Genomic DNA, 19,235 nt, shown 5'->3' with positions numbered 1-19,235 from the left:
TAAAAGTAAAATGATTCATGAATATTTCAGGATGGCATGTTATTTACTAAATGATAAAAATTTCTACATTGTCATCAGTTTTGAAACTTCTTGTGTGTACAAGGGTATTATCACTAAAAGAATATACAACTTTATTATTTTGAAATGATACATGTAGATTAACTCTTCAAACTGTTCTACAAACATAATTAAAATTGTCTTCAATATAGACTAAATCAAAACAGAGAATCCTGTCAATTACTTCATTATATTTATATATTTTTTCTGTGTTATATATATATATATATATATATATATATATATATATATATATATATATGTGTGTGTGTGTGTGTGTGTGTGTGTCTGTGTGTGTGTGTGTGTGTGTATGGATATACATTTTCCATTGTTGATGGCTGTAAGATAAAAGCAGTAATTAAAATACAGTTCCATACCATTGTTTAGTATTTACTTACACATGCTATTTATTATCAGCCACTGTCATTATTTGTCCTACATTTTCACTTTTGTGTATCATGTGATACGCATAACACATGTACATGATACGTCGCCGATCTCTGCTATAACTATTTATACAGTTGGCATTACCATTGCTCAAAGCAAAACCTTAACCAAGAATGTACAAAGTAAACCACCTGGGCCCCCACCCAAGGGGGTATCTGCAATGAGACCCATTCCAAACTGCTGATATTGAATTAGAGAGAAGGAATAGTTAACATTATGTGAGGTTGTACATACGTGTCTTATCTGTATGAACAACACTGGGGGGTAGCACAATAGCTTTCCTCTACTTTCTAGAGGGTAGCAGAAGAACCTGAAAAATTGAATGCTATTGAATGAAAGCATTTGTCCATCATGCTTAAAATTCTATGACAGGGCAGGCAGGCAGTACAAACTGTCCTTTGAGAGTGTAACACATTTTTACTGAATGCAACCCTGATATAAGGCCCCAAAATGGGTCTCTTGCATGAACATGCATATCTGGAAAAGATCAATCAGTGAGATCAATGAATGCAAGCAATATGATCATTTGTAATAAGAGGCATGATATGAAGAGAGAGTTCTCAGTATGACAAGCAAACAGCTATGAACCAAATATAACATCACATTATGCGCCATTAGATCAAAGTCTACGCTTTTCATTCTACGTAAGTGAACTGTTACATGCAAGTCTGCTGTGGCAAATATGTGATAGTAGAACTGGATATAAGCTGTGTGTTACTGGATGCATGTTGTGCACATGTGAAAATGGGAAGCTGAAGCAATCTCAAGAGACCAAAGAAAATAGCAGCATACTAGGTAGAATTTTGCAATTAATTACTTGACTGAAATTATCAAACGGTGGTTTCTTATCAACCACTAAAATTATATGTAAGCTGACAAAATGACTCATTACTTGACAATCATCTACAACTGAAAAATAATAACATTTAAAAAATGAACTTCAAAAATATTAATTTGAATATTGTTTCACCTTAAACAAATAAAAAAAAATACAGGTGTACAAATTGTCACAGTCTGACTGGATGCAATAACAATCATTATAGAATTTACAGAAATTAATAGATAAAACTTATAGTCTGCCTGTTGCAATTAATGGTTAGTTCATTGAAATGAATGGTTCATCTCAATTTTTAGAAATAAATGAAAAGAAAATTAAACAAAAAAAAGAAAACGTGGTCAATTTTAGGAAATGTAGGTCATCTTTTTTCTTATCTGTTTACATTATTTAAATCTATTATTTATACAGATAACTCAAAGGTATTCACTGCAAGGGTGATTCCAGAATATAGTCAAAAGGTTCAAAAATGTATGCATGAACAAATCAAGCTTAAGGTTTCCATTACTTACAACCACATGTAAGCAGAGCAATGTCTGCTTGAATAGTTTCCAATATTTCCTCCAGCTCTCTCTCAAACTCTTCTAAATGGAACAAGACAATGGCAGACATTTTAGGTATCAAAGAATAAGAGCATGAATAATTTTGTTTATGAAAGTGATGTAACGTATTTGCTTGCATCAAACACCTGCCAAACAGTAAATAGATTCAACCCAGATTTGTCAATGCAGTATGTATTGACACATCAGACCCGACTCCATATTCATGTAACTCTTCAACCTAAGAGCAAACTCAAATTTTTGATAGCTAAGAGAAAACAAAGAGTCCTCAAATGGGTTAAAGATCTACTGGCCCCAAAAAATGTCTAGGAATTTGAGATAAAACAATTTCTTCAATTTAAATGCTGAGTGTTGAATCCAACTGTAATATATCTGAGTGATAAAAAGATTTTCAAATTAGTCACTGAGGCGGCAATAAAGTATGTAAGATTGCCACAATTTTAATTTAGGACCAATTAGATATCATCATAAGTCTTTTAGTCAAATTGCTATGTGATAGTACCAGTACTTCATCACTTTTGAATAATGGGGGTCCATCTCAGGGGTGGACCTCCAAGAGATCTTGAGAGCATTATACTCTCTAGCCCTTCATGCTGGATAGTGAGTAGTCTTTCTCCTTGGAAAAAAATAAGATCTGCAATTGCAGTTAATGGGGACCTGATGGGGATCAATGCTTTCTTACTACACCAATTAAAGCATATTTTCCACTCTGTAATGTAAATTCTGGAAGTGATCACATCCCAGCATGGTTGATGCAGTTAGCAACCATGCTCAAAAGCCAATCTTGGCAGATAGATTGTTTTGTATTTGCCCAGCATGAAGATGTTGAATCTGTGGATTGTTTTGAAGAAAGGACCTTCCGTGCTGCAAAAGCAAATCCTCCATGGTAATACCCCGCAGTCATCTACCAACAGGTCAAGGTCAATGAACCACAACCATTGTGGCTATCAGGTATGAGCCATGATGTAGAGGTCATCACTCTGGAACTTGTGAGATCTAACGAGTGAGCTTTTTGTTCAGCCTTGAAACAAACAACTCTAACACTGATGTAAACTGATTAAAATGTGTCTGCATCCAACTCGTGTTGAGACCATCCTGTGAGGGCCACCCAATCTTGTCAGAGGCAATCAAAATATCTCTTGCCAGAAGATGGTGGAATCGTGAGAGTTATCTCTAAGGAGACTGTCCAAAAGAATAGATTCCAGATCTCCAAACAGAGATGGAACATGAAGTATGCAAAAGAAACATGTCTCTAACAATTATGCCACAATGACATCTTATGTGGTTAACACATCATTATATTTGTATAAACCCCCCTTAAATTTGTATTGAAAAAAATCACCCTTTCACCCCCAAAAATTGCATACATATCTAGGTTGCTGATATAAAGTAAAATTTCTTCTTAAGACCACAAAACCAGGTTCCAGGTGAGCACCTCAACCATAATCTGAGATGTTGGTGTACAGAAAGGAGTGATGTTTTGGAATGTATTGGGAATCCCGTCAGAAACCAGTCCTGATTTCATCACCAATTCAAGGGTAATTAGATTTGGATCCCAAGGGAACCAAAGCAGGCAGACAGTCCCTGTGGTCTCCAGTTTACTAACAACAGGAACCCAAATGAAGTCTTCCTATGGGAAATAAATCTGCTGTAGCTGCATTCCTAGTCCCTTGGGGAGAGATGAAGAGCAGACAACACACTTTCCTCTGACAGACATGTGAGGAACCCAGGCAAGGACATTCATCTTCACATAAATGAAACTGTAAGAAGAGATCAGATCTGACTTGCCTGTGTTGTTGATTATTTCCAGACAAGTCTCTGTCTTCCTACAGTATGACATGTCCAACAGAAGGGAAAATCTGAGGACATTAAATTTAAAGTAGTACTTGAATACTGGATGATGGGCAACCTCTACAGACATTGAGTAAAACCACTATTATACACATCCGGCTCTGGGGCTGAAGGCTGAAGAATCTCTAAATTTAAAGGTATTCTGATCTAGACAAAACCCACAAGAATTTTGGAAGATGGGGATGTGAACGCAGACATCCTAGAGATCTAAAGAGACCATCCTGTCATACAACTTTATGGCATTCCTGAATGAGGTGGATGTCTTCATCTTGAACTGCTCTATACTAAGAAATTTGTTTGGTAGGGAAAAGACCTATGAGTCAAAACTTTAACCTATTATTTTGAACCAGGAAGATTTGAGAATAAAATCCCAGATTAATGTCCATCATCCTCTCAACTGGACTCTTCTTTGCATTGGTGTACACCTCTTCCCTTATGGATACCAGACAGGACTGGTGGAACTGTGGATCTTGAAAGAGGTGGATGGTCATGGAAATGAAGCCAATGACCTTCTTTTATTGTGCAACAAAATTTGCCAAGGCAAACTAAAACATAAACATGCACTGCTTTACCAGTAAGGTTCTGAAGAAGAAAAAAAATTAACAAAAAGGGACGTAATTATACAAACTACAGGAGGTCCGACTGGGCCTGTAATCGCTCACTAGTCAACTGACATTTGCATGCTCATGAAAATGAATTACTACATATTGTTAAAATGTAGAGTAGAATGGAAAGTTTGGAGCACTTAGTTGTCAAATTGTCTACAAGGCCTAAGAAAACAGGGGTGCTTCCAGTTTTATGCTAATTGGCTTGGCTGGTAATTAATAGATTTTTTTTTAAATTCATTTTTCCAATTCCATCCATTTACAGAAAGTGAACCATGATTGCATGGGCATATTTTATTCCACTGAAAAAAGAAAGATATCAGTATAACTCAACAACATGATGTTTTATAATATATATATTTCCATTATCTAATTACTTAAATAACTTGTGTTAACCTGCAAATGTGCACTGATCATGATTAACAAAACTATACAAAGGCAGATGCAAGATTACCTCATTAACATACATGGATTTCAAATCACAATCAAACTCATCCAAGATCTTGACTGCATAAGCCCATTCAACTTCATCAAAATCAAATCAGAAATATGGCTTCTAGAGGCATAACAAAATCAGCTAATTGGATGCAAGATTACCTAATTAGTATATATAACAATATATATATATATATATATATATATATATATATATATATATATATATATATATATATATATCGCTCTTTATCAAGCTTGTCTGAGATCCTAATGATATAAGCACATATTTCAAGTTTGAACAAATGTTGCCTTCAGAGTGGAAACAAATTAGATGCAAGATCACCTCATTAATATTGTGGATCTTGCTCAATACTGAACAAATCTGAGACCATAATTATCAAAATCAGATCAGAAATACAGCTTCCAGAAATGGTAACATAGGTAAACCAATATGTATGAATCTCACTCATAATCAAACTTTTCTGAGATTTTGAAAATATAAACCCATATTGCAATTGGATGCAGGGCCATACCATAAATTCACCTGGTATTACAGCCAAGTGTGTTAAAAAGTATACAAGGACTGGGGAGAAAATATCAGTTACAACACAAAAATGAATGGCAGTAGATACCCCCAAAAGACTACTTAATAACCAAGGAATCAAAATTGGATCATTTTGTTTTTGTTCTAGACCTGCAATTACTAACTGGAGGAGTGAATATTCACTGTGAACTGGGGACCAGCACCAGGAAGAGAGGTAACAACACAATGATAGCAAATAATGTACTACTGCTATAAAAATAGTATACCATAATCCTAACTATCTCATTAAATATTGGACAATGCTAATAAATAGTGACGCAGAGCTTAAGCAAGAAATTAAATAAACTGGGCATTGTAATCCCTGGTTTGGTACTGATAGTGTTTATTATAATCTGACGGGATATCTTGTGAACACTGCAAAATACAAAGTTACTATCACTGAGTTTGATCACTTAACCATAATCTGAACATTGATATCCATGTAGTTTCTCCTTTTCTCAAAATGAATGATATAAGAAATGATTATCTTGTAACTCTTTAAATTGTCAAATTACATCCAAAACATTATAAGACAACGAGGAAATTTTCAAGAAAAACTTATTTTTGTGCTGGACTTTACAGATGATATGACATGTTTTACAGAAAATTATTGATTATTTTCTTGTTTAATATATAAGAAAATTTACAAAGTAACTTGTTTCTGATGTTTCTGACAGTCACCTGTTTCTGATAATGTAAACCAAATGTTATGGCAAGCTAATTCTGCTTTATAATTCAAATTTTAAGGAAAATTTAAAGTTTCTGCTGAGATCCACTTATTTTTGTCCGACTTCATGCTATTTGTGCCCTCATCTGAATTGTCAAAATGAAAGTTCACATATTATTTACATCAATCATTATGACAAACTGCCTGATATACACATTCAAGCAATTTAACAAGTATAGTACATATTTTAGGGGAAAAAATCATGCAACAATGAAAAAAGAGAAGCCCAATTTGGCCTTCTATCTCTCATTATGGTAATTCACATACATCCACTTGTGAACCCAAATTCAGACATGTATTAAAACTGCAGTGGGAAAAGAATGGCTTAAAGCAAGTAACTGCTACACTGTCTATTAATATTGGTGTACTCAAGATCCGACTAGAATGTTCACAAGCTGAGGAAATCTGATGTAGATCACCACATTAATATATGTTGCTCATAATTAAACCTGCACAAGATCTTGATATAAGCTTACATACCAAACCTCATCAAAATATGAACTGAAATGAAGCCACTACTTTTCACATGCAAATGTTTAAGGACAGATGGGCAATGGGCACAAGGCCAATCAAATCTAATAAAAAAAATCTGGCCTCTACAGTGTTAATCATGCAAGTGTTTATGGACAGATGGGCAATGGTCACAAGGTTATACTATACTAAATACTGAAGTGTAGAGTTTTCTTACCGTCTGCTGCTGGAGATGTTAAGTTAGAAGCCGAGTTAACTGAAGCTCCGCCATCTACATCTACATCATCAATTAAATTGGCAAGTTCCTGCTTCAATCCATTCATAGTCAGACTAGTGAAAAAATCTGGTTTATCCTTCCCCAATTGAGCACCACCACCCTCTCCATCTGTACCACAACCCACTCCAACTAAAAGATCTGTTGTATCTATAGTGTTCCATTGATCCAAGTCACTAATATCTGCATTTGCAAGCACATCTGGATTTCCTGATGTGCCTGAAGAGTAATCTTCCTCCAGCTCATCCAATGGAGACAATTCATTCAAACTCTGACTTGTCTCCTGAGAATGTGAATCTGAGGATACAGGGTTATCAGCATAAATTATTTTATTATTGTTACTGACTGTTTTACATGCAACTTCATCTTCTAGATCTTGTAAAATGTCTGCATTTGGAATGTTGCCTAAAGTTTTTTCTATTTTGGTTTCCATTTCAAAGGTTTTATCCACATCGTAAATTTTTTTTGCCTTATCAAGTTCTGCAGTGAGCCATTCATCACCACTACCTCTGGAACTTTCCACAACACAAACATCACTTCCTTTCACTCTTTCAACACCTTCTAAAGTCCCCTTGAATGTTTTCTGAATAAATATACTATCAGAGCCACTAATAACACCATCATTATCTGAACACAATTTGCCACTGCTATCTTCTCTATCAGTATTATGGCAGATCTCATGTCTTGCTAAATTATTTTCTGAACTCAAATATGAGTCACTGGCCTGTGAGTTAATGCTCAGACTCGGTTCATGGGTTACTTCTGTTATTTCATTCACAACACTATCTTTATCTCCACACTGTATATCTGATTCATAATGATCCACCGTTCCAAAGATTTTATTCCCACTCTTGAGTGATGTCTGTGATCCAGAAAAACTTTCCACCCCTGAAAATTGGTTTGGTATTCGAGCTCGCAGAGAAACATTTCCTTCTGCAGTGTCAATTATCTCCCTTGTATACATCTCTATAGTTTCAGCAGCAAGTTTTTCCTTTATCTCATTTGCTTCTGTGTAGACAGGACTTGCAAAATCGTTCACTATATGGGAAGAAGTGGTGTCCATACAAAGAGGAGACACTACTTGGGGGACTAGAGTTGGTAAATGTAATGATGGCTCAGTGACTGATACTATATCTAAAGAACTTGGATGGGGTATAGATGGGATTGGAGAAAAATGATTAACAGGTGAAAGAGTACTCTCCACTTTTGTAACAGAGAACAATTTTTTAGGTTTAGCCTTTGGGATACACTGTGGACTAAGCAGATCTGGGCCTGTGGTAAATATTGAAGAAGAAGCAAGTCCTGGATGTGAGATGAAAGTATTTAGCCCTGCAGAAGAAACAGATGTTGTGACAGGCAGATACTGGGAGCTTTCCACTCTTGTTACTGAGAACAATTTTTTGGCTTTAACTGTTGGAATATATTGCGGACTGAGGAGCTCTGGTACAGGGGGGGAGATGGGAGAAGTCTTTTCTGGAGTTTTTGGTACACATGTATGTACTGAATCTATTGCATCTACCCTAGGATTCAAAAGATTGAAATCTGGCCCTGAATCTGGCAGAACACTTTCAACAACAGGTGAATCAAGCATGTACTCAGGAGAAAAGTCAGCACCTGACAGGTCTGGGGAAAAAAGAACAGCTGGTCGCCGAATTGAATCTATTGTTGGAATGTAGAGTGATGCTTCTACTTCATTAAATTCATTGTTATTTTGTAGATCAGGTCTCTCTTGTCTCTCTGTGTTTTCCTCTTTACATTCCTCAAGCTGTTTCTTTACTTGAGCTCTCTTGTAAAATAACTTGCGATTTCTATCTAAATACTCATTGATGTCTTGCTGAAGCCTCTTTTGCTGCTCTGCATAGTCCTTCACTCCCTAATTATGAAAAAAAGAATCAAATTATGTACCTAATATTTTGGGAATGTACACTGCATTATACTATTAAACACAATTGAATTCTGTAATTTGGGAAACTCAGCATAGTTTGAACATCGCAAATGTTTTCAATTAATTGATCAGAAATGTAGTTTTTGTAAATACATGATTTTTTGCATCTTAATTTAACTATTTCATTGTCTGAATAATGAACAAAAAACATTTCCTCACTTCTTTATAACATGAGGCCCAAGTTGGCCTCTCATTGTTCTGCTGGATATATAAGTTTGTGAATGTAAATCAACTTGCATTGATAATGATGAGGGAAAATAAAAGGTTGGTTGCTAGAGTTACCTAGTTGCTACATTACCTATTATTCTTCTCAGTGTTATTGTGTCTTATGTCACTTGTTTAGGCTCGAATAAACAGTAACACAAGAAAGAGTGAAAACAACAAGCTTTGGAAAAATACAATAAGTTATTTCCCTGGAAAAATTCTGTAAAATTTAAAAAATATGAACTTATGATTTTATAGAATAAAATCCAAAAATAATCCGAGAATAAAATTTTAGTAGTCCTAATAACAAAATGTTCTACTGATTTCATGTTCAAAACCCAACAAAGAATCCAAGATGGAAGATGATGATGTTTGCTGCAATCTGTAGTGTTGAAGTTTACAGTTCCTTGCAGAAATAAAAATTATCACTCCAGTTTCTGATAGCTGAATAAATTTTTAGTAAAAAAAACTGTCCTTGTTCCACAATATTACACGATCACACATATTTTACAGAAAAATAAAATTAATCCTTTTAAATCCAATCAATTTGAAATAACTCCAAACCAAGTAATCTGAAATAACTCCAAAGGAGCACAACATACAACTAATAGTTTAACAGCCCAGCTTCTACTGATATTAATTCTCCAAAACATGGGTTATATGGGATTTCTAAAATGTAAACAATGGTCACGTGATCATCTTCTGGAAGTTTATAGAGCAAGTACTTGTTACAAATCACATTTACCCAGTGTTACCCTGATGAAAACCAATTATTTTTACTCTAGGAAATAAAAAGTGAAAAAAAATTGTTTATATCTTAAGAACAAAGTCCCATCATGACCTTGGAAATAACCAATCATTTTAAAATAAAAAAGAGCATGTTTATGAAGGTTGCTACAAATTCTAAAACAAGGTCAGGATTTAGATCAACACCTGGTGTTTATAAACTAACAGTCAAGGTCAAACTATTTTCAAAAAAAAAACATCATCTCTAGTGAATAAATTTACGTTACAATATAATGTAATGAAAAAAATAAAAAAATTTAAACTGACAAAGAAATTAATTTGAAATAAATATATATTAAATCAGATATAATTAAATCAAAAATATACATAACATGTGTCATTTATCTTCTTTCACAGATCATGTATGTACATATATATCACTTTTTTGACAAAAAAAGGACAAGTCATTGATATAACAAGCATTCTATCCTTGCCCTGGTGATTACTCTCTGATATAGCTTAAAACTGATCATAGATCCTGCTTTAAAAACACACACACTTACTTAACATTCAAAAGCTCTGCCAATGCAAGCATACCTCATTAATATGTTTGGATCTTGTTCCCAATGGAACTCGCCCAAGGTTTTGATAATACAAGCTTAAATACCATGTCTGATCAAAATATAATCAGAAATATGGCCTCTTTTGTGTTCAGAAGCTTAACTAAGCAATATGATTAAAATCAGATCTGTTATACATGAAGATCTGACAGCAATGGCTTAGGGGTCATATTCTGGCAAACTATGTTATTACCATAATTGCTAATTTTATCAGCCAAACAGATGAAATCTTCTATCTTTGCATTTGGAGACAGCAGTGTTGATAAAAAGCATGAATGTGTGCTGAACAATTTGATTCAATTTCAGATTTTTGAAAGCTGCATTTCCACTAGATAATTCAAAGGTCACCAGAACATGACCCCTAAGTGGTCATCATCAGATCTTCATGTAGGGCAGCGGAGATCTAATTTTAATCAGATTGCTCAACCAAGCAGATGCAAGATCCCTTCATTAATATGCATGGATGTCACTCATAATCAAACTCATGCTAAGTCTTTATGATATAAGCTTCCATACTTCCCTACTAAATCTGATCAAGTCTTTGACCAGAAATGTGACCTCTGGAACATTCACAAACTCAGCCAATTAGATGTAAGATCAACTCACAATGAAACACTTCTGTGATCTTGATGACATAAGCTTGCATACTAAACTGAATCAGAATTATGTTCTCTAGAGTGTTCAAAAGTTCACAAGCTCAACCAATCAGATGCTTGATCCCCCCCATTAATACATGTCCCAATAACTGAATTATCCAAGATTTTCATGAAAGAAACTTACATACCAAATCGGGTCCACAAGCTGCAGAGTGGTCTAAAGCACTCACCATTCTGGATCACTGCCATCTCACCTCTGTCTGCATAGGTTCGAGTCTCAGGCTCAGCTAAGTTAAAACGTGGATACGTGAGAAAGCTTGCCAGTAACTTCTTGTGGGTCGGTGGATCTTCCTGGGGTTTTCCAGGATTCTTCCTCCACCATTTATACTGGCTGCCATATATAGCCCATCTTGTGCCAAAAAATAGCATTAAACCCTACAACAACAACAACCACATACCAAATCTGATGCAGTAAAGCTGATCAGAAATAAAGCCTTGAGCAAGAATACTTTTTCAAGTTATTTGCAGTTCAAAAAGTTTTCAAAATAATAATAGGCACCCTTTGAAAATTCAGTAGTGGGTTGCTTTGGAGTGGCAGTCTCCGGCAGTCATTGCAAACCTTATTTATTGTGCAATTCAGATCTTGTCCTTGACTGTTGTGATGGCAAAAATAAAGTATCCATGATACCGATGTATCGATCAATCAATCAAGATCGAGATCAAGAGAGAACACTGTTAAAGTAAGTTGTCCGTAGGTTGTACAGACATCAGGAACACAATAACTAACAACTTCATATAGCCTGGATGTATATAATACCACTCAAATATATTAACTTTTTGTCATCAACAATTTTAACTAGCTTATGACATACTTTAGTCACACAATAATGTAGTTTTGGGGGCTCAACTTAGTTTTAATAATATAATAAATATCTGATACCTAATTGGAGGCCTTTAACAAAATTCAGTCTCAGTACGATGACTTGGATTACACTTTACAGTTATTACGAATGGCTGAACCGAAATTGGTACAATGTGAAGTTGTGTGCATTTGGAACCAGTACAATGAAGAGAATATTGACCCACCCTCTATGCCACTTCCATATACTACGACTTACATTTCTTTATATTTGGTATTAGGGAAACAATGCAGCGACTACTAATTGCAATGTTGCTCCCATGTGCCTGAGAAATAATGTCCAAATTACAGTCACTTTAGCAGTTATCAAAATAGGGAAAGTGAATTTTGACACCACAGACAACCCTATCTTCTGAAAGCAAAATATATGAGTGAAAAATATATAAAACTCTAAATAAAAGTAATTGGTAGTTTTTCTTTATTCCAATTTATCGCTGAAGTCTTGAATATAAAAATGACCAGCAAAACAAGCAGTCATTTGGCACATTTAAAGGCCACACTGTATAATCTATACCCAAATTACACCCATCAATCATATACCAAATTATCAGGAATTAAAGTTATTTTTAATATATCAAATAATGGGCATTTTTTAGAATAACCAGGATAACCTGTGAGTAAAACCTGGGAAAATCTTCTATAAAATTCTAACCCTGTGCAAAATGTTAAAATGTTGAGCACAGCCTAGTCACTTCCATCATTTGGAATATCGTCCTTCTTCAACTTGGATCAAGACTGACATGACATACTTAAAATTTATTTTACAATTCAAAAAACTACATTTTAATAGCAGTAATACTATTCCAGTCCAAATAGTGGCTATGGCCACTTGACTGGCTGTCGGAGGTGTGGCATTGCAACTGCCCATCCAATCCCCATGCCTAGGAAATGGTTATTGGGAAGGGACCCAGAATTAAGGGGCAGAATTTCTTGCTATGCAACTGTGTCAGAGTGAAAATATAATCTATTTCCAGCAGGATGCTCTACTGCAAACTTGCTGGACTGACAGAATCAGGCCTAACGTGTAAATGCATTCATTACAGTGTGACAACAAATGAAGTTAGAATAATGAGAACATGGATCGAGACTGCCAGAGGGTGACTTGTATGATACAATCCAGTGAAGAATGATTAAGAAAGACTTAAGATGCATCAATAGCCCTAACCTCATAACCTTTGCTTCTCATGAAGGAAAGATACTTCCTATGAAAGACAACTAAGCTCTCTGGCAGTCCAAATATTCCATCACAACAAACCTTATAATGGTGGCGGCCACTGAAATATTGGAGGTATCTCTGAGAGGGAGGAAAAGACCATTTCTTTTTCTTTTTCATTTGTAGCACAGATTTGACTGAGACTAATTGATGCAGACAAGCTTGTCTGCAACCAGTGAGTGTACACTTTAGATTCTTACTGGTATTACTTGTAGTTCCTGAGTTATGGTTTGTTGAAGGCACTGTTTGGCATTATGTACAGAATAAAAATCGCTTTCTGGCCTGCGCCCTGAGGGAAGCTGCCCATGTCTAGATTAGTAGGTGCTATTAAATCAAGAGCACAGGAAGACAGAATTGCTAAAATGCAATGAGATTATGCATACATATATGCTTCTATATGCCAATGCTGATGCTGTGATAGTTAAACATCTTCAATCTACAAGAAATGTGTTGACAGAACGGAAATGACAGCTAATAAAAACAAAGAATAAGAATATTATGTCTAATGTCAAGTTGTTGTATACTTACAGATTCTTTTTTTGTCTCCCTGTCAAAGTCAAGTCGTGTCAAGTTCTCATTGACCTTGAGGGCTAAAGAAAGGGCCATCAGACCTGCTGTTTTTATGTCATTCTCCTGTAAATCAACTCTCTGTAGGTTAGGATTATCTGCTATCACCTCTGCCAATGCTACAGCACCTGCAGTACAAAAAGAGAGAATCAAGTCCATTTATATCAATGCTCTTTTATGATGAGATCAGAATTAATGTAGTCCATGGAATATAAAACCTATGCATATTCCCCCTTTAGAAAGAAATTGGGTTTTAAAATAAACACTTTTTAAATTGGTCCCTGAGAGATTGTTATAACAGCATAATTGTGAACAATTTTAAAGATCCACCAAAAATCAAGTATGCTTTTCTCTCTGTCAATTATATGAGAATATTTTTATAAGGCCTAAGTTGACTAAGTACTATACTTATTTGGAAGGCTGCAAGTAATATGCGAACATGTAAAACTTAACCAAAGAACTCAATAGGATCATATTTTAAGAAGCTTGAATTAAAATTGAGATACATATATATATACCTTACAGTTGTTCATACCAAATAATTAGAAAATAATAGCTATTTTACTTAGTTACTTTATACATTTAACTAAAACTTAGGTATTATTCGAGTTTCCAGTGATATGGATGATTTTCTAGAAATAAATTTTAAACTCACGAGTAAATTATGGATAAAAGTAAGTGATGTGCAAGATGAAAATTGTATACTGGATACATGTAACTGTAACGGCTACTAGGATTAGCCCCCCGCTAATCACCAATATAATGCTCACTTTCCTTGAAAACATTTCAATAGTTTCAGTATGCAATTGTTAAAATGTAATACATACCTTCACAAGTAATTTTTGTCCCTGCCAGACCAAGTCTTATAAGGGATTTATTTTTCAACAGTCCATCCTTTAACACATGAATTCCTTCATTGGTGAGAGGATTGTGCCCAAAGTTCAGTGTCTCCAGTTTCTCTGTAATATACTAAAAGAAAAAAGAATTTATATTCATCTGATTATGTTTCAACTACAACAACTCTTCCACTGTGACCATATATAAAAATGGTGAGCAAAATTTACATGTAAATAAACTTTAACCTTTCCTGCATCCCACTCCCATACCAATGATGTCCATGAGTATATCAAACTGTCTCCATCAACAAGAGTTCCTCAGATTTTCTTGGGATACAGATTAAAAAGCAAATCAATATAATTTTAATTTTCCCTTCTTATCTTCAAACTCAGTACCATCATAAACATTCCTTAAGCCACAGTAGCTCAGTTGGTTGAATGTAATCCAAGTTTGTGGGTTCAATACCTGCCCAGGCTAGACCTGGCTAACTCCCTCAATGTGTCCCTTGGTAAAAGCTCTTAGCTCCCATATCTTTGGCATGAAAAAGCCAATACTGGTTTAAATGTTCCATTAAAACCCAAGAAAACAAAATCGCTGATTAAGATGGACCATAGATAATGGGCAGAAACTACATTGCCTGTCAAGTTAAATGTGGGGACTATCTCAATAACTTATCAGAAGTGTGATTTGTTCATAATTATAACTGCATGGACACTTTAACTAATTTAAGTAAATTTTAATACATTGTAATCTACGCTAGACATGTAAAACAGAACTGACCTTTTTTTACAGACAATAAAATGTACAAACTGAACATGTTAAGTTTCTTTAAACCAAAAGATCAACCTTGATAAATAATTGCTTAACTGAAACCTATACCAGGATACTGACTTCATCTTCAACATCAAATGTTCAATGAAATGTCCAGAAAATATATTGGAGTTATTGTTTAATGTAATGTAGAGTTACGATAATACATTTACCACCTTGGACTTCCAAAATATATTTATTTTTAACAAAGGAACTGTTTTAAAGTTTTCTATAAGGTTACCTAATTTAAGTGGGATGCTGATAAGAAATTTTCTTTGTTTATTATGAGTACTCCTTTGTAATCTTATAATGCATGTAAGCTTAGTAGAGCTCCCAGGTTTTGTTAAGTTACAACAATCATGTACCCTGGACAAATGCTCGGTAAGAGCCTCAAGGTCTTGTTAAATTGTAGCACTCAAATAACCAAGGACTGCCCATTAGTATGGAAAATCACAAATCATATATAAAGACGTATTTTTAGGGGGGTGGTAAAATTAATTTTAATGATGTAATATATACCTATTGGTATTTCATAACTTACCTATTCAAGGAAGGAATTACCCACATCCATCTATTAAAAATTCATCATCTCATGGATAAACCTCTACTGAGAAGTCTGGACGGAATCCAGAACATAACACGGACCCAGTCTACTGTCCAACACATTAGAGTATGTACTGCAGTACTCATCTTTCTTTAACGATTAGGTGGGTGGAGGGACTCTAGCAATACCAACAGGTAAGTATTACATCATTAAATTTAGTTCATTTTATCCTCTCAACCAAATACATTTAATATCCGATATACTTTACCTGCTAGTATTGCATTGCTGAATTTGCTGGTGGAGACTGATGACCTCAAGAACTGATATAAACAAGAAAATACTCACCTGTACTGTAGGAATGTCCACTACTGGAGAAAAGGTTGTGTGTGACCCCCAAAACATAGCCTTTATAACCCTCCAATGATGAACAAGTTAGAGAGGCCCATGAGGTAGTAATAAGTTAGACTTTATGGACTTTAATCTTCATGAATGAAAAGAAAGATCCCTGTCAGCCAGGGACTGATAAGCTCACCTGACCATTATTTATACGATCCACATAGAAAATAGGTAAGCTAATAGTGAGAATAAACATATCTGAAAACCCCATATGTGGGTTGGTAAAATAAATGCAAGGTTATGAAAAATGTGACCAAGAATGCAAATAATCTGACAGATTGCTAATTCCAAACTGTAACAGTACTTAATCTGAAGGTATTTTAATACCAAAAACAACTATGCAAGCAAATGGAGAAGCTCAATTCATGAACAAAAACTCAAAGCAAAAGCAATTTCCAAGAAAGATTTGATTAAATCTGTCTTAAAGACAAACACTGAACAATAATGAGTGAGAATTAGTACAAAGGCGAGAAGCTACCGACTACTCTCTGGAATCACCCTATGGGAGGATGAATTCTCAACAAATGTTCAAAGGTATTTTCCATCCAGAAAAGAAAAATGTATGAAATAGCAACAGGTTATTACTGATATTATAATGCAAGATGCACATTTAGACCAGAATCAAAGGCAAAAAATTCAACAGAGCAATGTTGCATACAATGCTATACGTATGGCATCCAGAAAAAACAATAGTAGCGTAGCAAATGTGCCCAAGCCTGGGTGTCAAACTGTGTCTGTGTTATGTTCTGCATTCTTTATAAAATTCTCTAGTGGAGGATGAAATCTTATTAGACAAATGAGAACAATTCCATTCCAGGCTAGGTAAGCTATGCAATACCAATAGGTTATGTATTACTGACATTAAAACTAATTTAAATTTGCAGTTAAAAAAGACAGAAAGGCAGAGGTACAGGTATGGAAGTCTCTCTATCTTGCTTTAGCTGGAACACTGTTTTTGAAATAAAGCTGCTAGGAAATTGATTCTGAAGGGCTTAAAGAGCTCCTTCATCCAAGTTTGGACCCCAGTGGGGGCCTAGGCTGACTCTATACCCATATCCTATTGACCCCTAGAAATTGTGGTGATGACCATTGGCAACTGGGTGATCCCTGAACATGCGAAATCATTCTGAAAGAATTTACTGGAAAACTAGGTATACTCATACCTAATACCTCAGATGATTATTAACTGTATAACCAGAAACTTTTCTCACTTTTTCTGAAGACAATTTACTGATGCTTTTAGGAATGAAAAAACATTAAAATGATTATCTTCTGAAATTATAAGAATAAAAGACACTGTAACTGAAACATTTTGCCTTTGCAAGATAATAACACAAAATCCCTGCATCAATTTGTAGGCTGCTGATGCTACCTTTGTTTAACCTCATTCTGCACATGCTAAAGTAAAATAAACAAATAACATGAGCTCTGAAAAACATTTTTCCATTGCAATTAATCCATATAAATGTTCTTATAAGCTTTCTATAAAAGACTGGTTCACTGCAACTGCATGTCTGGATGTGTCTTTGTGTATGTCATCTCAAAAGCATCTTGAAGTGTAAAACATGAACCTAAAATATTATCACAAGACTTCTGAATGGTGAGGTTTCCTTCCAAATAAAGCTGAATCCTTTTCCTTACCAGAGCCTTGTTGACTGATGCCATGGCCTGGAAAGTTATCTGGTTGTTCCATAAGACTAGAGTCTGGAGACCTTCTCCTACATTCTGTTCAAAGATCCCATCAAAAACATGAGCCGTTCCAACATCCTGTAAAGGAAAAAGCAAACTTCTGTATCATTTGTTCTCATACAATTTTATCCCCAAAACAGTAACAATCAGTTGGGGGGGGGTTATACTATGTAATATTACATACTGCATGAATATGGAATGAAAAATAACTTTTTCCCAGAGTAATTAGTATGACAAAAACTGCTGTAAAATATAACATATTCAGCTTACTCACCAGAAATGACACCTGGTCATTTCTCCCCTGATAACTGACAATGAACGAATAAATACATGCAGTCTGGAGGAAATGACTTCCATCCAAATCTTTGAAAACTGAAATTAACTGTGAGTTTTAACTGCAAAATCTTTTTTAACTGCAGAAAAACATAACTGAGCAATAAATTACACTTTTACTGTTCTCAAAAGAAACATTTCTGAGAAAGAGGGGAATTAAGAAAATACTAGTTAATAACAGGTAATGACTGAGGTTAAATAAGAATCAGATCTGGAATAGAAAATTCCTCAGGGCAACTACAGCTGATAATTGCAACATATTTTCAAGTGAAAACCTGACTACTTCAAAAATTTGAGCATCAACCCAATTCTGATCTATGACTCTTAGTTTTTAAAGTGGATCTACAATTTTTCATCACATGTTAACTGTCCAGCCAAGTTTTACAGCAGTGTTGACTTAAGCAATTAAGTTTAATAACTTTACTTCAAGACAAACAGTAATGATCACTTTTAGATTGAAAACTATAACCTTTCAACCCTTGCATTCTCTGCAGAACAGTCTTATTTTCTCTTTTATTAGGATGAAAAGTCTAACCTGTAGGTGATTATCCCTGAGATCTAACAGCTCCAGTTTAACATTGAACTTGAGCAAACTGCCAACCTGTATACCATCAGTAGGCATCAACTTGTTGTCTCCCAAAAACAGTTCTTTCAGAGTCTCATTCATCTTCAGGGCTGCCACTGTATAATTCAAAAATTAGAACAACAAATATTAGCAACAGATGCATCATTAAGGTCCTCCCTCACTACAATTCACTCAAAAAGGCCTCAGAGAAACTTGTGATTGGAAACCAAAGTCAGGAAAAGCATTTGAGGGTCAGAGTCCTCTAAATGAAGAGATGGAATGCTTGAAATCCAGCTCCCTCAGTGTTTTATGAAAATAAATAAGATTTTATGTAAAGATATGAAGTCCATCAACAAGGGCAATAACTCTATCCACAATGGAGCAGACAAGTGTGTGTGTGTGATTCAGATTCAAGATAGCTTT

At 34.9% G+C, this 19,235-nt stretch overlaps 1 protein-coding gene across 2 annotated transcripts in view; it reads right to left on the bottom strand.

Annotated features, from left to right (window-relative positions):
• The window catches only part of LOC149805447 (uncharacterized), an 88,152-nt gene that overhangs the window by 24,290 nt on the left and 44,627 nt on the right, over window positions 1-19,235 (bottom strand). The window contains exons 7-12 of one of the 2 annotated variants that reach the window (XM_089950038.1): window positions 18,783-18,928; window positions 17,867-17,992; window positions 14,466-14,607; window positions 13,600-13,766; window positions 6,792-8,721; window positions 1,852-1,923 (exon numbers count right to left, since the gene is read on the bottom strand). In XM_089950038.1, coding sequence (XP_089806164.1) covers window positions 1,852-1,923; window positions 6,792-8,721; window positions 13,600-13,766; window positions 14,466-14,607; window positions 17,867-17,992; window positions 18,783-18,928 — 2,583 coding nt within the window. The remainder of the gene's footprint in view (window positions 1-1,851; window positions 1,924-6,791; window positions 8,722-13,599; window positions 13,767-14,465; window positions 14,608-17,866; window positions 17,993-18,782; window positions 18,929-19,235) is intronic. The other variant, XM_089950039.1, reaches the window with a different exon arrangement.

This window comes from Sinohyriopsis cumingii, chromosome 2 (assembly GCF_028554795.1).
Source record: "Sinohyriopsis cumingii isolate HCF-2022 chromosome 2, ASM2855479v2, whole genome shotgun sequence".
Classification (NCBI taxonomy): domain Eukaryota; kingdom Metazoa; phylum Mollusca; class Bivalvia; order Unionida; family Unionidae; genus Sinohyriopsis; species Sinohyriopsis cumingii.
The sequence above is the reverse complement of the archived record's forward strand: the minus strand, read 5'-3'. Positions and strand labels throughout refer to the sequence as shown.